The 23,274-nt window shown below is 42.9% G+C and overlaps 1 protein-coding gene across 1 annotated transcript in view; it reads right to left on the reverse strand.

Moving 5' to 3' along the window:
• The window catches only part of LOC106586272 (glypican-6), a 123,784-nt gene that overhangs the window by 85,366 nt on the left and 15,144 nt on the right, over positions 1–23,274 (reverse strand). Inside the window, exon 2 of the mRNA XM_014173395.3 lies at positions 19,508–19,666. Within this exon, the coding sequence (XP_014028870.1) occupies positions 19,508–19,666 (159 nt within the window). The remainder of the gene's footprint in view (positions 1–19,507; positions 19,667–23,274) is intronic.

Genomic DNA, 23,274 nt, shown 5'->3' on the forward strand with positions numbered 1-23,274 from the left:
ACAGACCCACATAGAAACACAACACCCAGAACACACATACACAGACATACTCTGCCACGTCCTGACCAAAAACTACACAACAACACCCTCTGCTGGTCAGGACGTGACAGGCTAAGTTTTATGAGAAACTATAAGGTGGGGTGTTTGTGCTTTCCAGTTATGTTCCACTTCAGAAAGAAGATAGAAATGCCATGAATATACTTGATATGATTCCTTAGAATCAGAGAGACATATTTGTTCTATCAGGAGTATTCAACCTGGGGTTCCGTGACCCCCTGGGGGTCCGCAGAGGTACTGCAGGGGATCCGCAAATACATATTAGATTAATATGTTTAAATGAATATCGCTAGCAACAACATACTTACCAAATTTTTTATGATATACTCATTGCAGTAAATATGGTCATATCCTTCTATTGATGTTAACTTTATTTCTCACCAAATTTACATTATTCAGCAGACACTTTCATTAGGAGTGACTTACAGTAGTGAGTGCATACATTTTCCCATACTGGTCCCGCATTGGAATCAAACTCACAACCCTGGTGTTGCAAGAGCTATGCTCTACCAACTGAGCCACACGGGACCCACTGAAGTAGATGACATAGCACCCACGAGTACCAGTTGTGGCAAGTGATGCTGGCTGCTGGCAAGCTTTCTTGACTTGGACATACATTTTTGCCAACACATGGCTAACCTTTTTTTAAACAGCTAAACAGTTGCTATAAGTGAACATGTGTTTGAATGAAGGCTGGAAGAATTATCGTATAATAATTGTCATAATCGTCTTAATACATTTATTTTATGAGAAGAGGGGTTCAACTTTTTTATATAACTTTATAAGAAGGTACAGTGCCTTCAGAAAGTATTCATACACCTTGACTTATTCCACATTTTGTTGTGTTACAGCCTGAATTCAAAATGGATTAAATAGTTTTTACACACAATTTCATTCAATGACAAAGTGAAAACATGTTTTTAGGAATGTTTGCACATTTAACCCAAAAATACATAATTTACATAAGTATTCACACCCCAGAGTCAATACTTAGTAGAAGCACCATTGGTCTTAAATCAGGTCAACACCCGCAAGGCCACTGACCCCGACAGTAACTACTGGCAGGCATATTCAGTCATTTTCAACCGCTCCTTGTCCCAGTCTATAATCCCCACATGTTTTAAGATGACCACCATCATTCCTGTCCCCAAGAAGTCTAAGGCTTCATGCCACAATGACTACCGCCTTGTAGTACTCACTTCTGTAATCATGAAGTGCTTTGAGCAGTGGCGGTTCTAGACCATTTCAACTGGGGGGGGCCAAGCTAGGGCCAGTTGTACTGTTAGAGGGGCCAGTTACATTAGACGTTATTGTTGTCATATCGTTTTCTTCACTGCATTGCAGGCATTAGCAGGCAAAAGACCATGTTCCGCATTGCCACTGTCTAATAATGGATGTAAAAAAAGAACGATAGCAAAAATTAGTTATGTAAAAATTATTTCATACTCCACATTCTGGGGGGCCACAAGGGGGTCCAAAATTGTTGTCACAGGGGCGCCACAAGGGGTCCAAAATGGCCCCCTCTGCCCCCCCCCCAGAAGAGAAGGCTTTGAGAGGCTGGTTATGGCACACATTAACTCCAACATTGCAGACACCCTAGACCTACTCCAATTTGCATACCGCCCTAACAGATCCACAGATGATGCAATCTCAATTGCTCGCTACACTGCCCTCACCCACCTAGATAAGAGGAATACCTATGTAAAAATGCTGTTCATTGACTACAGCTCAGCGTTCAACACCATTGTCCCCTCCAAGCTCGTCACCAAGCTTAGGACTCTGGGTCTGAACACTTCCCTCTGCAACTGGATCTTGGACTTCCTGACGGGCCAACACCAGGTGGTGAGGATAGGCAACATCACCTCCTCCACGCTGTCCCTCAACACAGGGGCCCCACAGGGGTGTGTGCTTAGTCCACTCCTGTATTCCCTGTTCACCCACGACTGCATGGCCACGCATGACTCCAACACCATCATCAAGTTTGCTGACGACACGATGGTGGTAGGCCTGCTCACTGGTGATGATGAGTCAGCCTACAGGGAGGAAGTGGTCAGGGACCTGGTGGTGTGGTGCCAGAACAGCAACCTCTCCCTCAAAGTCAGTAAAACCAAGGAGCTGATCGTGGACTACAGGAAACGGGTGGGCAAGCACGCCTCCATCCACATCGACTAGGCTGCAGCGGAGCAGGTTGAGAGCTTCAAATTCATTGGTGTCCAAATCACTAAAGAATTTAAGATCCAAATACGTGGAAAAAAACATGGGCTGCTGGTGTGCTTGGGCGGGGGTCCCTTGGTAAGAAAATGTTGAAGACCCCCACTTCAGAAAGAGAGAGTGAGAGAGAGAGAGAGCGAGCGAGAGAGAGAGAGATTGGATTAGATGGTTCGATGAGTTTATTAGTCACATGCACAGGGTCGCAGGTGTAATTGCAAGGTACAGTAAAAATCTTAAGCTCCAAGCTCCAACAGTCAAGGTCAAAAAGAGAAGTGAATGAAACAACAATCATAATAATAATATCTACACATGTATAACTGTAACAATGATAGATGTCCATTGGGGGATGGTGGCAGGGTAAATGTGCAGGGGGGAAGGGGTAGAAGGCCTCTGACTAATCTGTGAAAGCCCATAGCTCCAAACACTGGAGAGAACAATGTTGAATCAAGGCCACTGCTTGGTTTAACATTGACAAACTCCCTGAATTCCCTGTGTTAACAACTAACCAACTGAAGCAAATCCAACCCAAACAGAAGCACAATATGGTTTTGGTTCAACAAAATAAGTTATGCCAAAGAGCACCCATCTGGGACAGGGAGAGCCAGCACACAGGCACTTTCTCTACAGAGCTTCTCTAACATAAATCATATATTAAAAAAAAACTTTATAAAAAGCAGCTGAGTGAAATGAGGTGGATGGCTGTGGAAATGGATCCGATAATTGACATGATTTTCTTCTCCATCTCCTCCAAGGAGTCCTGATGAGCAGCTGCTGCCATTGGAAAGTATTATTGCTCATTAAACCATAACTAGCATGGGCTCACTGGGAAGAGGAGGATCAGGAGAAAGTGTGAAAGTTGAGGCCGAGGTGTAAAAAAGAATATATCTCTGCAAATAGAAGATCCATTCTCAGAGCCGAGGGGGCCAGGAGAGGTAGTCAGTAGTCGGTGTGGGGTTAAGTCAGGATCACACATACTGCAGCAGCAGACCTGCTATAGGAGCTTTATTTGAGGAGGACGAGGCACTCTGCTCCTGGTTCCAGCTGTCAATCTGCTGCGCAAGGGGCCATGCTTGTCTAATCCAAGGAGGTACTCAGACTCTTCGTGAGGATTTAGAATTCAAGAGCGAGTTGACTAAATTGCAAACACAACAGTAAGCTAAACTGCCACAGAACTGATACAAACTTTGTTAATTAAGGATCCTCAAAACTCAAGTACACTCAAGGAGCGCATAGGCTATAAGTAGATCAAATGAAAGAGTATTGCGTGAGAAACACTTAAGAAGAGGGTATCCAGATAAACAAAAGCAGAGTTGTTAGAATACCAGATATGGAAGGTTACTTGCGTAACCCCGGTTCTCTGATATCTCTAAGTATCTCGAAGAACCAATTATATACATGTTCGTCAGAGACAGACAGGTCGAGAGGCGAATGAGGGAGCCCCTCCCCTCATACTAAAGAGCCACTCGCCCGCCCTCTGATCATTCTCGAGTATTGAGTACTTCCTCACACTCTTGCGAGTAGGGGAATGTGATGAGATATAGCATCCATAATATCAGAGAAGTGGGGTTCGCCAGTAACCTTAAGTTATCTTTGAATTATTAGTTTCGATATCTCACAAGTGGGATATGGCCAACTACCGTATCGCACATGCTCTCCGAAGCCAGGCAGTCTCGCGTATCAACCCTCAGAGGCCCTGGCACTGAGGACAATTTGCACCAATAAAGGTACATATACGTCTAGTCGGTAGAACCTCAAAAGTATGAGGGGATGCCCAACAAGCCGCATCACAAATCTCCTGTAAGGAGATTCCCTTGAACAGTGCTCAAGAGGTAGCCATACCTCTGGGGGAGTGAGTCCTCAGGCCCTCCAGAGGCTGTAACCCCTTGCTATTACAGGCCAATATAATAGCTTCCACAATCCAATGTGACAACTGTTGACGAGAAAGGGGCCTCCCCTTGCAGGTTGGAAGCTCTTGCGCAAGACTCTTGTTCTATCCAAGAATATGCGCAACACGTGTACTGGACCCAAACGGTGGAGCCGCTCCTCATCCATAGAAGGAAATGGCGGCGAGTGGAAAGCCAAAAGCTCCAAGGCGAGACAATGTAATTGCCACTAACCTTAGTAATTGGGAAACAAGGTAACCTTGGAAAAGCCCCGGGAAAACTGTAGTCACGAATGGTGAACTGACAGTACATACAGCTCACTCACTCATTTTGTGGATGTAAGGGTGACCCGTAAAGCGATCTAAACACTAGAACCGCCATAGGCCAACAGCCACTGACGTTTGCTTTTTTAAGCCCCCCATAAAATATTTGTATTTTATACATTTCTACATTTTTAAATCACAAGCGGAAAAGTATTTAGAGGATATTTACCTGTTGTTGTATTTACAGCTATTACTACCTTAAAAGCCCCTCACCGCGGCACAAAGAACGTTTTTGCCAACACATGGCTAACCTTTTTTTAAACAGCTAAACAGTTGCTATTAGTGAACATGTGTTTGAATGAAGGCTGGCAGAATTATCGTATAATAATCGTCATAATCGGCTTAATACATTTATTTTAGGAGAGGGGGGTTCAACCTTTTATATAACTTCATAAGAAGATACAGTGCCTTCAGAAAGTATTCATACCCCTTGACTTACTCCACATTTTGTTGTGTTACAGCCTGAATTCAAAATTGATTAAATAGTTTTTATACACAACTTAATTTAATGACAAAGTGAAAACATGTTTTTAGAAATGTTTGCACATTTATTGAAAATTAAACACAGAAATATATAATTTACATAAGTATTCACACCCCAGAGTCAATACTTTGTAGAAGCACCATTGGTCTTAAATCAGGTCAACACCCGCAAGGCCACTGAGCCCGACGGTAAGTACTGGCAGGCATATTCACAGTCATTTTCAACCCCTCCTTGTCCCAGTCTATAATCCCCACATGTTTTAAGATGACCACCATCATTCCTGTCCCCAAGAAGTCTAAGGCTTCATGCCACAATGACTACCGCCTTGTAGTACTCACTTCTATAATCATGAAGTGCTTTGAAAGGCTGGTTATGGCACACATTAACTCCAACATTGCAGACACCCTAGACCTACTCCAATTTGCATACCGCCCTAACAGATCCATAGATGACGCAATCTCAATTGCTCTCCACACTGCCCTCACCCACCTAGATAAGAGGAATACCTCTTATCTGTAAAAATGCTGTTCATTGACTACAGCTCAGCGTTCAACACCATTGTCCCCTCCAAGCTCGTCACCAAGCTTAGGACTCTGGGTCTGAACACTTCCCTCTGCAACTGGATCCTGGACTTCCTGACGGGCCGACACCAGGTGGTGAGGATAGGCAACATCACCTCCTCCACGCTGTCCCTCAACACAGGGGCCCCACAGGGGTGTGTGCTTAGTCCACTCCTGTATTCCCTGTTCACCCACGACTGCATGGCCACGCATGACTCCAACACCATCATCAAGTTTGCTGACGACATGATGGTGGTAGGCCTGTTCACTGGTGATGATGAGTCAGCCTACAGGGAGGAAGTGGTCAGGGACCTGGTGGTGTGGTGCCAGAACAGCAACCTCTCCCTCAACGTCAGTAAAACCAAGGAGCTGATCGTGGACAACAGGAAACGGGTGGGCAAGCACGCCTCCATCCACATCGACTAGGCTGCAGCGGAGCAGGTTGAGAGCTTCAAATTCATTGGTGTCCAAATCACTAAAGAATTTAAGATCCAAATACGTGGAAAAAATAACATGGGCCGCTGGTTTGCTTGGGCGGGGTCCCTGGGTAAGAAAATGTTGAAGACCCCTGTTCTACATAATACGTTTCTATCTGAACATTGGCCAATGGCCCTGGTACCCGCTTCTCCATACCTATGTGAAGTTAGGCACGATAACGATTAGCCACAATAGTGAAATTAGCAGTTCACCTTCAAATTAAAAGTCCCTCACTTGAAAGTGATGCAAACGGATACAAATAGGGGAATTATGTAACAATTATGTTGTTACATCATTTAAAATTAAATACAATAATTAATTAGTTTGACAATAAACAGAAAAAAACTGTTGAAATCCCACTGCGGACATTAGACTGCATAATTGCATTGGGTATACTTATATGCACCGTACAGCCTTATCTATGGATTGTGCACCCATGAAATGGGGTATCATCCTACTCTGTGACACCCACAGAAAACAATTCTCAAGAGTTTACATCAATATTAGCATCTTAGCTCATATTGCAGGACTTTGACTGCGGGAAATCACCTTCCCAGTCAGCCTATTGTGAGTACTGAACATTCATATTGCACTGTACAGCCTAACCTATGGATTGTGCACTAATGAAATGGGGAATTAGCCTACTTACTGACGCTAATATTTATGTAAACTCTACATAGTTGTCTTCTGTGGGTGTCACTGAGTAGGCTGATACCCCACTTCATGGGTGCACAATCCATAGGTAGGGCTGTAGAGTTCAATAGGAGTTGTCTAGAATGTCATTGTATTCTGTAGTGTTAAGATTCCCCTTCACTGGAACTAAGGGGCCTAGCCAGAACCATGAAAAACAGCCTCAGACCATCATTTCTCCTCCACCAAACTTTACAGTTGGAACTATGCATTCGGAGAGGTACAGTGAGGGGGAAAAAGTATTTGAACCCCTGCTGATTTTGTACGTTTGCCCACTGACAAAGAAATGATCAGTCTATAATTTTAATGGTAGGTTTATTTGAACAGTGAGAGACAGAATAACAACAACAAAAAATCCAGAAAAACGTATGTCAAAAATGTTATAAATTGATTTGCATTTTAATGAGGGAAATAAGTTTTTGACCCCCTCTCAATCAGAAAGATTTCTGGCTCCCAGGTGTCTTTTATACAGGTAACGAGCTGAGATTAGGAGCACACTCTTAAAGGGAGTGCTCCTAATCTCAGTTTGTTACCTGTATAAAAGACACCTGTCCACAGAAGCAATCAATCAATCAGATTCCAAACTCTCCACCATGGCCAAGACCAAAGAGCTCTCCAAGGATGTCAGGGACAAGATTGTAGACCTACACAAGGCTGGAATGGGCTACAAGACCATCGCCAAGCAGCTTGGTGAGAAGGTGACAACAAAGAAAGACAAAAGAACTGTCAATCTCCCTCGGCCTGTGGCTTCATGCAAGATCTCACCTCGTGGAGTTGCAATGATCATGAGAACGGTGAGGAATCAGCCCAGAACTACACGGGAGGATCGTGTCAATGATCTCAAGGCAGCTGGGACCATAGTCACCAAGAAAACAATTGGTAACACACTATGCCGTGAAGGACTGAAATCCTGCAGCACACGCAAGGTCCCCCTGCTCAAGAAAGCACATAACATGCCCGTCTGAAGTTTGCCAATGAACATCTGAATGATTCAGAGGACAACTGGGTGAAAGTGTTGTGGTCAGATGAGACCAAAATGGAGCTCTTTGGAATCAACTCAACTCGCCGTGTTTGGAGGAGGAGGAATGCTGCCTATGACCCCAAGAACACCATCCCCACCGTCAAACATGGAGGTGGAAACATTATGCTTTGGGGGTGTTTTTCTGCTAAGGGGACAGGACAACTTCACCGCATCAAAGGGACGATGGACAGGGCCATGTACCGTCAAATCGTGGGTGAGAACCTCCTTCCCTCAGCCAGGGCATTGAAAATGGGTCGTGGATGGGTATTCCAGCATGACAATGACCCAAAACACACGGCCAAGGCAACAAAGGAGTGGCTCAAGAAGAAGCACATTAAGGTCCTAGCCAGTCTCCAGACCTTAATCCCATAGAAAATCTGTGGAGGGAGCTGAAGGTTCGAGTTGCCAAACGTCAGCCTCGAAACCTTAATGACTTGGAGAAGATCTGCAAAGAGGAGTGGGACAAAATCCCTCCTGAGATGTGTGCAAACCTGGTGGCCAACTACATAAAATGTCTGACCTCTGTGATTGCCAACAAGGGTTTTGTCACCAAGTACTAAGTCATGTTTTGCAGAGGGGTCAAAAACGTATTTCCCTCATTAAAATGCAAATCAATTTATAACATTTTTGACATACGTTTTTCTGGATGTTTTTGTTGTTATTCTGTCTCTCACTGTTCAAATAAACCTACCATTAAAATTATAGACTGATCATTTCTTTGTCAGTGGGAAAACGTACAAAATCAGCAGGGGATCAAATACTTTTTTCCCTCACTGTATTGTTCTCCTGGCTTCGACAAACCCAGATTCGTCTGCCAGACTGCCAGATGGTGAAGCGTGATTCATCACTCCAGAGAACGCATTTCCACTGCTCCAGAGTCCAATGGCAGTGAGCTTTACACCACTCCAGCCAATGCTTGGCTGCTTGGCCATGGAAACCCATTTCATGAAGCTCCAGACAAACAGTTATTGTGCTGAAGTTGCTTCCAGAAGCAGTTTGGAATTCGGTAGTGAGTGTTGCAAACGAGGGCAGACAATTTTTACGCGCTACGTGCTTCAGCACTCGGCGGTCCCGCTTTTGTGGCCTACCATTTTGCGGCTGAGCAGTTGTTGCTCATAGACATTTCCACTTCACAATAACAGCACTTACAGTTGACTGGGGCAGCACTAGCAGGGCAGAAATTTGACGAACTGACTTATTGGAAACGTGGCATCCTATGACGGTGCCACGTTGAAAGTCACTGAGCTTTTCAGTAAGGCCATTCTACTGTCAATGTTTGTCTATGGAGATTGCATGGCTGTGTGCTCCATTTTATTCACCTGTCAGTAACGGCTGTGGCTGAAATCGCCGAATCCACTAATTTGAAGGCGTGTCCACATATTTTTGTATATATAGTGTATTTCACAGCAGCTTAGACGGTACAATGATTATCTACACCATACTTGCTTGTTTTGTCACATAAAGTGAAATTAGGCAAACTGTTAGAATTTTAGGAACCAGGAAATAACGAAGCGAGTTCTGCATAGTACACCTTTAAGGGACAAAGACAAATGAATTGTAAGGCATTGGTACCCAGGCTCTAATATAGTATGTCTCTCTCCTCATTGAATGGTGATAGAAACCACTAGAAACTGATGGTTGTAACTTCATGATTGAATTTGAATGAACTGAATGATGAGGATGGAGGGGGGTGAAGATGGTGATTGAATTTAGAACAATAGTGTAAGAATTGTGGCAGCAGAGCCTCCTGCTCTTCCTCTTCCCCAAGCGCACAACAACTCACACCCAGGAAAAAAGACAACTCTTTTTAATTTCTACTGTGTCAGAAGAAGCTGTAACTGGACTGTATTACTTGCCAGTGGTGGAAAAAAGTACCCAATTGTCATACTTGAGTAAAAGTAAAGATACCTTAACAGAAAATGACTCAAGTAAAAGCGAAAGTCACCCAGTAAAATACTTCAGTAAAAGTATTTGGTTTTAAATATACTTAAGTATCAAAAGTAAATGTAATTGCTAAAATATACTTAAGTATCAAAAGTAAAAATCATTTCAAATTCCACAGTTTCCCAAATGTTAACACATGTTTGCTGAACGACATCTCAGGTACTCAAAACTCTAAACACAAAACAGTTAGCCAATTTACCCAAACCCCACAGACATCTTGTAAAATGAAACACAGCAATCAAATCATGTACTCCCTGCTCAAAATTACAGTTTTCCACAATTGTTTACACACGTTTGCTGAATCTTTGGGCCATATTCCCAAAACACCAAACGCAAAACTCTACAAATCTCTAGCAAAAGCAAACACCGCATTCATAACTGTTTTCTTCCTAAAATGTTTTTTTTTTTTTTTTTTTGCATCAAAATTAATAGATCTGTCTACCAACCAACACACTGATGTGCGCAACACAACATACTACAGTATAAATATCCCATCAGTAGCTTTATGCGTTTTGCATTTTCAGTGTTACACTGTAGCCGGTTGTAAAAGATTGTTACAGTAATGTATACCTATTCAAATATACATAAATAAACACGAAAACAATACAGTAACAAAAACATTGTCATTTATTTCGAAAATGCAGTATTTTTGAACATTTGCGTTTTGTATGTAACATTTTCCATACCCAACAGGAGAAAACCAGGGAAAACATTCAGTAAGATAAAGGGTTTTCTGTACAAAAATAAAAAATGAAAGTGGCTCATTCTTTCAAAACTCTAAACACAAAGACAAAAACACACAAAATGTAAGAAAAAAAACATTAGGCTGCATCCTGCCTCCTATTTTGGTCTGGCCACAGCACCTCATCTACATCACAAGCCATGTTCTCCCTGGCTAAACAGCGGGGAAAGAATCTTCTGGTCGTGACGGATCCAGCCGGAGAAAGGCCCCACATCAATTTCACCACATGCATCCTCCATTGCCTGGGGAAGAGGCATGCGTGCGAGGGGATGGTGGTCATACACCTTCCATCACCATGACGAAAAAAACTCTTCAATTGGGTTTAGGAATGGGGAATATGGTGGGAGGTATAGAACAATACATTGTGTGTGGTCGATGAACCAGTTGCGGACCAGAGCAGCCCGTGAAACTCACGATGACAACATACCTGGGCTGCTCTGGTCCCACCCCTCTGCTCGGCTGGAATGAGGATGCCATGTAGTGTGTCCAGGAATGTGATGGGAAGGGCGGTGTAGAAGGGACCAAGGTTGGCATGGTAATGGTGATATTCCCTCAACGCTGTCCAGGGACATTCACAATGTCACGGTGGCCAATAATGTTCCGTCCCTGTCCCCTTCTTTTGGCTAGGTTGAAGCCAGCCTCATCAATGTAAATATAAACGTGCTGAATTGCAGCAGTATCCAGCTCCAAGACTCTCTGAAACAGACAAGAAAATATGTGACAGACCTAGAGCAGTCAATATGGTAAGACACAATACACTGGATTACAGTACTGTAATGTGTCTATACAGTGCTGATATGATAGTAAATTCACAGTATAGTACTTACTTGCACATATTCATCGCGCTGTTCTTTAACCCTCTGAGTTTCGCTCAAATGGCACCCTGTAGACCTGTTTCATCTGGATTCGGTTGCGCTGTAATACACGGTCCAATGTAGACAAGCTCACCTGGTGAATGTTATTGAATATTGTGTTGTAGAGTGAAAGTGATTAATTGGGAATTGAGCTTAGCTCTTGAATACAAGAGATTTTAGTTGTGATGGTGGTGCCAAAGGTAGAGAATTGTGTGTTGTGTTTTGGAAAATGTTTGTTATAGAATTGCAATCGGAGTGTAAAGTAAAACACGTGCCAGAAGTATTGCAGCTCTGGTGTATGGTTCTGCTAAATGAGTTACAGGTTTGGGTAATTGTGCCTCATGGGCTCGTTTTAGTGAGTAAACAATTGGGAGAAACTGTACTAAGCAAACCAGACAGCACCCTTTTCTTGTTTTTTTAATTTACGGATAGCCAGAGGTACATTCCAACACTCAGACATCCTTTAAAAATGAAGCATTTGTGTTTAGTGAGTCCAAATCAGAGGTAGTAGGGATGAGCAGGGATGTTCTCTTGATAAGTGCGTGAATTGGACCATTTTCCTGTCCTGTTAAGCATTCAAAATGTATCGAGTACTTTTGGGCCTCAGGGAAAATGTATGGAGTAAAAAGTACATTATTTTCTTTAGGAATATAGTGAAGTAAAAGTAGTCAAAATTAGAAATAGTAAAGTACAGATACTGCAAAAAACTACTAAAGTAGTACTTTAAAATATTTTTCCTTAAGAACTTTACACCACTGTTACTTACTTTAACTGTAGTTATAATGGAATCTACAAATCAAATGTATCTAATGTATTACACTGTAATGTTTTTCTTGTAAGAAAAACGAAAATAGTCGATGCCTACATGTTGCAGTATGCCTTTGTAGAATAATGAAAAATATAGTCTTGACTCTGTTTTCTTTACTTGAAGGAATATATTTTCACAAATATGAATCTTTCTTTATGCAATATTTTCACAAATATTTATTTATGCAATGTATCCTTTACAATTGTTTATGCACTGTTTATAAAACATATTTATCAAATGTTGGTACTTACCTTCACTGCAAATCATTTGACTGCTATTACTAATAGAATCTAAAAATAAAATTGATAAACTGTAATGTTTTTATTGTAAGGCTGGAAATGGTATATAAATCTCCCCTCGGTGAGAGTCAAATCAGACACTGAGTTCAGAGTACAATGTGTGTAGTTCACAATGGACGCACTGACAGCATTGCAGATGCTGCAGAATTTAGATGAGCTGGAGTCGGATGGAGGATCGGATATTGAGCCCGAAATCGACATTGCTGATGACAATGGGTCTTCACCCGATTTAGATGTTGACTTCGAGCCACCACCTCCGATGCCTGAGTCTCGCCGCAGAAAAAAACAGAACAGGGCCAACTGAGAAGGTGATTCCAACCGGGCAGTGAGACAGGAATCTAGGAGGGATGGCGCGGTTTGGGTAGAAAATAGCGACAAAAGCGCATTTGACCTGCGCCACTTTTTCATTCTACTTTGACAAAAGAAGCTGTAGCTGTACTGTATTACTTACTATAACTCTAGTCTACTTGTTGTTTATGCATTGTTTATGCATACAATTATTTATGTATTAGGCTATTTATCAAACGTTGCTGCTTAAGGCCTAGCTTTATGGCAAATAATTTGACCTGCGCGCCTTGCTGGTTGATAATCTCTTTTTCGTTTCTACTTTGTCAAAATAATCTGTAACTGGGTAAGTGGACTCTATTGCTTACTATAACTCTAATACAAATCAAATCTACCAATGAAATTTAGCAAATGTATTACACTGTAATGTTTATTGACAGAGAAAATAAAATAGGCGAGGCCTACGTGTTGCAGTTTCCTTTGTAGTCTAAAACATATCCTTACATTCATTTTATTTACTTCAAAATATACGATATACAATTATTCAAAATAACCCAAATATTCTTAAGACACTCAATCAATCAATATTCTTTTTAAACTGTATGTATTTAGGTTGATAACACAGTATAGGAATCTGATGCGTATGCTTACGGGGATGGCTGACAACGCTCTCTAGCGGATACATATATGCTGAAAGGCCCAGCGGTTCTAGTGATAAAGGAGAGATGTTTAATCTCCACACTTTCCAGCAGCTCAATAGGCTGCTGTGAAATAGCCTCAAGCACAATAGACCAATCCCATGGTGGGACTAAAGGGTTGTGAACTGGTCATAAGCGACGCACCCCCTTCATGAAACAACATAACAAGGGATGTTTATCAGGGGTGTTTTCCCACCATGTTCTTGTCAAAGCCTATATGACAGGCCGAGATAGCGGCTAGATAGAACCGTGGAGAGAGCTTTCCCTCTGTCCAAAAGGTCCGGCAGAAGAAATTATCAGTTTTTGCTCACACCACTTCTCAAATATGCGCCACTTATTTCCATACAGCATGTAGAAGAGGCCCTAGCACTCTGGATAGTCTCAATGACTCAGAGAAGCAGGCCTGTCTCTCACGGGGCAGGATGGCATTCGGGAGAGTGTGGAAAATCTCTCCGTTCGCTTGGGTCAGCAGATCCCTGCATAACGGGAGTTGCCAAGGCTCATCGTACCGCAGAAGAATGATATGCGCTAACCAGAGCCTGCCTGGCCATTGAGGAACTTCCCGCACTCGGACTAGTGGGGAGTATGAGGCTTAGAGGAGAACTGTTTCACCATTTGGGGATGGAGTTTCCATTCCCCGTGATGGGTATTCCCTGTGGACAATAAGTCAGCTCCTACATTTAGTATGCTTCGGACATGAGTCACAAGTAGTGAAAGAAGGTGTGCTTTGCTCCCCAGAATAATCCTGATGTATAGGTTGTATAATTGACATTCGGGCACCGAAGACGTGGATGTCGATTAAGGCAGCCCCCCGCACCTCTTTGATTCAGAGGGGTTGGGTTAAATGCGGAAGACACATTTCATAAAGCATTCAGTTGTACAACTGACTAGGTATCCCCCTATCCCTTCCCCTTTCCTTAAAAAGCGCAGTGAGCGAGTGCCGCCCTGGTGGTTGATGTATGCCCTCACAGCTGTATTGTCCGTTCTGATCAAAATGTGACAGGGAGGGTAGAAAGTGTTTTAGTAAAAGAAATGCTGTCAACAATTCGAGGTAATTTAAATTCAAGGTAACTTCGTTTATTGCATTCCCCTCGTGAACTGCGCCCCAGCTCGTCTGTCGCCCCCACCTTCCTCGTTGCCACTACCCCTAAGGGAGTGACAGAAACGAAGATCGAGGGGCTCTTCCAGTGACGGAGAGCTGAGATACATGCGAAGGTCACCTTATCTGACGATTGATGTGACACGTGCACACAGACGTTGGGCAGACCCCAACATTGGAAGTCTCTCATCCTCAGTAGGCCAAGTGCTACTACTGAAATGGTGGACGCAATCAACCCCAGCACTCAGAGACATATTCTGAGCGTGACCGAGCACCCCCTGTGTAACAGGAAGAGGCACTGTCGGAGTGACGTGGTGCAGGCATCCGAGAGTGTTGCCTGAGAGAATCCAGCATTACACCTAGAGTTGAAGTCGGAAGTTTACATACACTTAAGTTGGAGTCATTAAAACTAATTTTTCAACCACTCCACACATTTCTTGTTAACAAACTATAGTTTTGGCAAGTCGGTTAGGACATCTACTTTGTGCATGACACAAGTCATTTTTCCAACAATTGTTTACAGACAGATTATTTCATGTATAATTCACTGTATCACAATTCCAGTGCGTCAGAAGTTTACATACACTAAGTTGACTGTGCCTTTAAACAGTTTGGAAAACTCCCAAAAATTACGTCATGGCTTTAGAAGCTTCTGATAGGCTAATTGACATAATTTGAGTTAACTGGAGGTGTACCTGTGGATGTATTTCAAGGCCTACCTTCAAACTCAGTGCCTCTTTGCTTGACATCATGGGAAAATCAAAAGAAATCAGCCAAGACCTCAGACAAACAATTGAAGACCTCCACAAGTCTGGTTCATCCTTGGGAGCAATTTCCAAATGCCTGAAGGTACCACGTTCATCTGTACAAACAATAGTACGCAAACACCATGGGACCACGCAGCCATCATACCGCTCAGGAGGAGACGCGTTCTGCCTCCTAGAGATGAACGTACTTTGGTGTGAAAAGTGCAAATCAATCCCAGAACAACAGCAAAGGACCTTGTGAAGATGCTGGAGGGAACAGGTACAAAAGTATCTATATCCACAGTAAAACAAGTCCTATATCGACATAACCTGAAAGGCCCCTCAGCAAGAAGACACTGCTCCAAAACCGCCATAAAAAAGCCAGACTACGGTTTACAACTGGACATGGGGACAAAGATCGTACTTTTTGAAGAAATGTCCTCTGGTCTGATGAAACAAAAATAGAACTGTTTGGCCATAATGACCATCGTTATGTTTGGAGGAAAAAGGGGGAGGCTTGCAAGCCGAAAAACACCATCCCAACCGTGAAGCACGTGGGTGGCAGCATCATGGTGTGGGGGTGCTTTGCTGCAGGAGGGACTGGTGCACTTCACAAAATAGATGGCATCATGAGGTAGGAAATTGTGTGGATATATTGAAGAAACATCTCAAGACATCAGTCAGGATGTTAAAGCTTGGTCGCAAATGGGTCTTCCAAGGACAACAAAATCTAGGTATTAGAGTGACCATCACAAAGCCCTGATTTCAATCCTAAAGAAAATGTGTGGGCAGAACTGAAAAAGTGTGTGCGAGCAAGGAGGCCTACAAACCTGACTCAGTTACACCACCTCTGTCAGGAGGAAAAATCCATCCAACTTATTGTGGGAAGCTTGTGGAAGGCTACCCGAAACGTTTGTCCAAAGTTAAACAATTTAAAGGCAATGCTTCCAAATACTAATTGAGTGTATGTGAACTTCTGACCCACTGGGATGTGATGAAAGAAATAAAAGCTGAAATAAATCATTCTCTCTACTATTATTCTGACATTTCACATTCTTAAAATAAAGTGGTGATCCTAACTGACCTAAGACAGAGAATTTTTACTAGGATTAAATGTCAGTAATTGTGAAAAACTGAGTTTAATTGTATTTGGCTAAGGTGTATGTAAACTTCCGACTTCAACTGTTGGTATTCTATTCTCTGTGTTGGCACACAACAACTCTTTATCTGATTGAGCTTGAGATGTAGTTTTCAAATTAAACTGTGTTTCATACCTGTAAGAATATTTTGAAGATAAATACACAACGCAAATGATGAGAGGTCAAGAGTACTAAAAGTCAACAGAGTACTAACGGACAATATGGAATTATCAATAAATAGTTGGTTTTCAGTTCAACATCTGTTAGGAATGTCAATCCTGAACTCATAGCTATATGTGGCACATTCTCGTTGGTCCAACCTGAAATAGGATACTTGTTATTTGGCCATTGGCCCAGATATATTGCAAGGAATTCTAATTGGTCAACCACAGGGTAGGGCTGGGTTATAAAACTACATCCTATCCCTTTGTTCTGTGGCGAGAATCACTGAAGAGAATCACTGGGGAGAATCACTGAGGACAGGGGAGCATGAACATCTACCATCTACTTCCAAGCATGATTTGTCCGCTTTGAATAACCCTATTTTCCTCCCACTGATTTGCTTTGGGGTCTGTGTTATTAAAGAATAGCATCAACTACTAACATACCGCTTGCTCCAGGGATGGGGAGCAAAGCAGGTAATTGTCTATGTACGTAGGTGTGTTTCTCAGGAGTGTGAAAGCTGCCTCTACACATTTGCTGAATGTTCAGGGAGCTAGCACTAGCCCAAATTGAACAGCGAGGTATTCTTAGGCTGTGCCTTGACAAGCAAGACTTAGAAAACTCCTGTGTGCTGGCAGTTTATTTGAAAAAAGTTTCCTGCAGGTCGACTGATATGAACCAGTCGCCTAGGTGAATAGAGCGAGACAGGAACACAGCTTAGAGCGGCCGGTTCAGGGAGTCCCTCCCTGAGGGACCGGTTCAGTTAGTAAGCACAAAGCAAGTTAATGCTAGGCGAACTAGAAAATGGGAACTAAGCTAACAACAGCTAGGTGGTGGTAGTTAGCATTAACCGTGATTGCTAGTGGCATAGCTTAAGTTAGCATGAGCCGGTACTTGGTCAAAACCTTATAAAACTTGCAGGACTCGTTAGAATGCTGACTGAGCATGTTCATTTCCCATGGAGTATGGGTCCCATTATAACTCTTAACGCTTAGCCGCAAGGCTCTTGTGTTAGCCATCCAGTGTTCACCCAGTGGGGTATTAACCTAGCTATAGCTAGCACCTTGTTAGCCAAAGAGATCCGCACCAGTAGCATTGCTTCTTCGGTCTAGAGAATCTCTTTTGACCGTAGCACGGTGTGGTGTATCCGATCAGCCAATGAAACGATTGAAAGTTAAACGTACTAAATGAGAGAGCAAGCTGGCAATACCACAGTAGGTGGGAGAGCCAGTAGCAGCCAGCATCCCAGCATCGTCGAGCTGCCAGCGCAAGAGCAAGGTGGTTTGTGTGCCTGCCTCAGGCGAGGTAGCAGTGGACATAATTTGTTGATCCCGGGATTCAGGTTAGGCCATTGTTAAGCCACTATTACCCTTCCTTTGTTCCTAATTCGTGGAAAAAGGCCTGCTAGCCTGATATCGCCTGCTGCAAATTAGCCTTGAAAGGCGTGAGCTAGCTTATTAGGTGCCTAATGGCTAGCTGGGGCGGGAACTGTGTATAAAAGCTATAGTCGTGGTGGGCTTGTGTAGGCGTTAGCTAGGTTCTTATAGCAAGCAGTGCTTGTGCTACCGTATGTGCAGGTAGGGAAGTCGGTCTGAGCTAGCAAGCAATGCTTCTGTGGATAGCTTGCTTTCCAACAAGCTAGCCAAGTTAGCTTGCGCCTTGCAGCGTGGACTTACCAAGTCTCTGGGCTTACCAAGTGGGCTATCAGCATAGTTAGCTTGCACAACATTATCGAAAGGAAGATAGCTCTTTGTTATTCTTGCGACAAACAAAAGCGTGGCTCTCGATTGATAAGCAGTGACTCTAGGACGGTCGGTAGTGGGTTGAGCTAAACAAGAGAGCGAACTAGCAATTCTATCATTTCAGGTAGAAAAGTTAGTCGGTAGGATAGCTAGCATTGTGGCGAGCTAGCTAAGTCTTAGTAGCTAGCTGTGTAGCTAGCTGTGTAGCTCAGTAGCTAGCTGCTATCTACGAAAGGAGACGAGGGAAGAAAAGCAGTGAAGATAATTCTTACCTGAAACGGAAACATTCCTTTCGGTAAAGGCACCCAACACAAAAAACGAAAGCTGAAAAACCCAATAATGTGTGATTGTGACTCGCAATGCGGGGCGTTCCTGCATGTGGGCATTCCTGCAAATACATGAACGCCCTCCCTCGAGTATCCCATTGGTTCCAGCATGTACGCCCCACTCCAAGCACACCATCTTCACGCTTGTGTGACACTTTTGATATTCTGAATTTCCCCTGATTGTCTATACGATTAAGTGGGTCAAAAGTAAAATAAGTATTATCAGAGATTTTCAGGGCCAAGGACACTGTCTACCGGTGTCCTAGATGGCTAGCTGCTGGTGGTGCCCCCGCCTCATACCTCCCACCAGCCTCCCACCTGCTGTTTACCGGCGTCCTCCTAGCTAGCTATAACACAGTGTCCTTCACTCCCGCATGCCGAACACCTGCCCTCACCGTTGTTAACAGAACTGCGGGAAAGCAGTGCCTGAAAGGCAGGGGCGAAGGACACTGTCTACCGGTGTCCTAGCTAGATGGCTACCATTGTTGCCCCGCCTGTTCTTCTTCTTCTGTGGGTTTATCAGCAGTCGGCATCCAACGTTATGGAGCACACCCGCCTCGCACCTGTGTACTGGAGTCCTAGCTTAAAAATGTACCAATAGAAGTAAAAAGAGGAATGCCCACAAGCAGGAACGCCACAAATTGTTGGCCACAATAGGCAGAGCGTAGCGGCGGCATAACCTTAACGGCACACCTGTGTACAGTTAAATAGGAAAACAGATCAAGTCATGCTAAGGACTAGGCAGGCAAAGCTCTTCTGTGACAAAGAGAGGTGAGAATGATCAGAGGGCGGGAGAGTGGCTCTTTAGTATGAGGGGAGGGACTCCCTCATTCACCACTCAACCTGTCTGTCTCCGACAAACGTCGTCTATGATTGGTTCTTCAAGCTACGTAGGGATTCTGTTGAATCCCACTTGTGAGATATCAAAACAAATAATTGAAAGAGAGCGTCTCTTACCATCAAACTTTTTATGTCTGGAGACGAAGGTGCTTCGTAATTCTTTACTAGTTTCATCAACCAGGTTCTCTAACTCCAGCTTGCTTTGTTGGCCAAACTTGTCCTCCATTTCTGAACTGCAACAGGTATTGCCCTGGGGACATACCCGGAGATGGTCACCTGCAAACAACAGAGATGGTATTCAGTCACACAGATTCCTCATGACCCCCGTGCAATGTTCCCTCTAATTTCTTTGGGCACTGAGCAAATGTCAGGTCTGCTGTGTGCAAACTCGAACGTTGTGAAAATTCTGTGCAACTTCCAGCGTGCGTTTACTGTGAACACTGAGGCTGTACCCACTTTTAAGTTACAGTTTTAACAGTGGTGAAGTAGGCTACTGTGGCTATTTGATCATAATGTAGGCCTAGCAGTGGCCTACCATAAAAAACAATGGAGAAAAACTTATCATAACATTTTAACATGGAAATTGCTGTTTTATCATTCAGCCTACAGTAGCAGCCAATGTGTGGTGTTCAATGCCTACATTCCATGAGACCATTTTAATGTCAACATGCAGGGCTTGACATTAACCTGTTTATCCACCTTCAGATAAGGAGGTGACTGAAAATGTTGTGTTTGATGCAAGAAACCACTTTACAAAATAAAATGCTTTATCATTCCCATACCATTATTATAGAGAATCAGACAAATTATGTTCCACTCTGCCTATTGGCTACTTAGCTTAATCAAGACCGTCTTAAAGTACAACACTTTCCCTTTAAGCCATGGGACATAAATCATGTTGCATCTGAGCTCCTAGAGTGTGCGGCTCTCCTTTATTTTTATAAAATTACCTGACTTACTTTCCAAAGATGGCTAGAAATGCACACTTATTGTGCTCTTGTTGGAAGCAACCACTCAACCATTGTTGACTAGAAATGAGCTATAACTGGGATTATAACTCAGTAACTAGGAACGAATATGAACACATGCGCATGTGGTTAAATGCAGCTCTCACTTTGATCTCAAAACAAGTGCATCTACTCGTGACCGCTGTAGCCTAAACACAGTCCAGTTCAAATGAATGGCACAGATCCATATATGGCAATGGCTATTTGCATATAGGTCTACCGCAGAGTTGTGCATGTCAATGCAATAGAATCCTAATCCAATGCGCTCAGCCTACAAGAAAATCTCTTGCACAGCTAGATTTGCATACTAAATCTTAAATAGTTAGTTTGTTTTGGTATATTACATTGAAAGTGGCTGATATTGCTTTGATTCGATTACAATTCCTTCAGTAGAGTGAAACCAGTAGAGGGAAACCTGCAGAAAGTTGAGTGAAGTCCAATCTTGTGCTCCTCTGCTTCTTCTGCGGCAGTCCGAGGGGAGCTGCACGCCCTGCATGTGTGCAGCTTAGAGGGAACATTGTCCCCATGTAATAAACAGCAGACCCAAAACTAGAACATATTTATATACTATTCTGATCCAACTAACACAGGGATGGTTGATAAACCTACGGTTTTGCTGTGACAGAAGGGTTGCTGATGTGAATATTTTTAGAGTAATATCAGTAATGTCAGACTAAAAAATAAAACCCCAAATCATTATCTTTAGAACGTTTACAGTATTGTTGCTGGTCTAACAATGCCTTGCACTTCTCGCTCACTGTCAATACGCAGTCGCCTTTCCCTATTTAATTATTAAAGTCATATTTGTCAAGCTGTGCTGCTCACAACATGATAACAAAGTGCTGTTTATGCCTTTAACACAAATGGGTGCCAAAATCAAAATCTCTCACATAAACTAGGGGTTAGCTGCTGAAACTGATTGGATCAATTCTAGTAACAGCTTTTTAATACACTGTTGTCTCACTTTGAACCAGTCTCTGCATGCAACCACTACTGAATTGAATTAAAGAGCCCATTGTTGTAAAACTGACAGATATTTTCAGGTCTACCGGTAAGAGAATGCCATTGGTTGTTGTTGTTTTTTGGCTCTAACAGGTAGCTATGACAGTGAATAATAATTCAACCATCAGATATCTAGAGGTGTTGATTGCTCTAGTGTGTGTTTTTGTTGACTCTACATGTTACTGTATTTTCAATACCGACCATTAAAAGGGGGGTGTATGAGGGTGTGCCTGTGCAATGTACTGTATGACAATCTGCTGCATAACAAAGTCACTCGTGCCTGATGGGAGGAATCCCTACATATGAATTACCCATGGTGTGTGACTGTGAAGTCAGGCATGAAAACATGTTGCAGCATCCATCAATCCAAAGCATTAATACATCCAGTATTTGGATCAGATACCAGCACTAGCTAGTGTCACAAAGTAAAGGCATTGAAAACATCATAGCAATATGCCAGAAATAGCCTATAACAGTAATCATAAATCTGGTTGGATGAGACAGTGGCAGACAGCATTTCCTCAAACACACACACACACACACACACACACACACACACACGCGCATACACACACAGACACACACATATAGAAATGTGTGTCAGAGTTGTTACCTCTCCCCATGCAATCATTCTGTTCTCCCAACATTCAGCCAGCTCCCTACGAACAAAATGAAATTAAAATTGCCAGCAGCCCACAGATGAAATTCATGGCCAGCTCCACTTACCACTTGAGGACAAAGACATGTGTTTCTCTGCTGTTTATGATCCCTCTCTCCTACTGAGCGTTCAAAAACATTCATGGTGGTTTTTGCCAAACATTTACAGTAAATGAAGGAATCATGAGACACAACATGAGGAAACTTTGATTTGACAATGGCTGTAGGATTCACATTTGTTTACAACAATGAGTGATCAGTTTATAATATTTGGAACTTGTCCATGGATCATAATGTATTAACGAACGCCTTCCATGTCTTTCTAGCTTCTGTGTCCTACCATTTTTATAATGGCAAGTGTAACATTGCCAATAAGTCGTCAGTGTAGCCAGTAGGGAGAACAGCGTGAAATACGATTTATGATATAGCCTACCATTCAGAAGGAAATCACATTGCAATTGATGACATCCATGAAACACTGAACTGAATTAAAAGTTAATGATCGACATCATACTTCCATTTTCCCAAACAGCCATTTGTAGGGCCATGGACGCTGATTCAGCTCTCCCTCCATTTAGTAGTCTCCACACACTAGCCCAAATGCAATATCACGTTGAAGACCAATGATGTGGCTAAATAATCTGATCACGTTATGACTAACCAATGATTCTTGACATAAAAAAAAATTGCTATGTTAAGTGTGTTGATGATGTAGGCTTCATGTTTTGTTAAAACCTAAAAGCAACCAACCATGTCGCCCAAACAGCCCTCTAAAAATGACCTAATTTCCGAAGTCTCCTCTCTCTCGCTCACTACCCAAATAGAATTGAGATGTAATTTACTCAGACACCTGCAGGCTAACCAAACTTTGAGAATCAGTTCAGCTTCATCTGGCAGAAGCTGAGCTGACCTCAGCCATTAAGTAGAGAATTAACACCCACCAGTGAGGGCAGGAGGTTGAAACCCACACACAGTTTGTTCGCAGCTAACTCTTTTTTTTTACCACAGCTTATGACTGTTGCCTACACCTTAAACACAGGTTTGTTTAGTTTGCATGTCAAAAGAAAACTCAAAAGCTTTAGGTAGGTCACTGCCTGTGTATAAAGGAAAAGTTTGAGAGACAGTTGTTTAGTGGACACTTTAATGGGCCAAAGGTTGGAAGTAGTCAGGGAGGTCCCACTGGCCACAGGTCTGAGTGCAGCTCTCCATCAGACGTGT

This window comes from Salmo salar, chromosome 25 (assembly GCF_965601325.2).
Source record: "Salmo salar chromosome 25, fSalSal1, whole genome shotgun sequence".
Classification (NCBI taxonomy): Eukaryota; Metazoa; Chordata; class Actinopteri; order Salmoniformes; family Salmonidae; genus Salmo; species Salmo salar.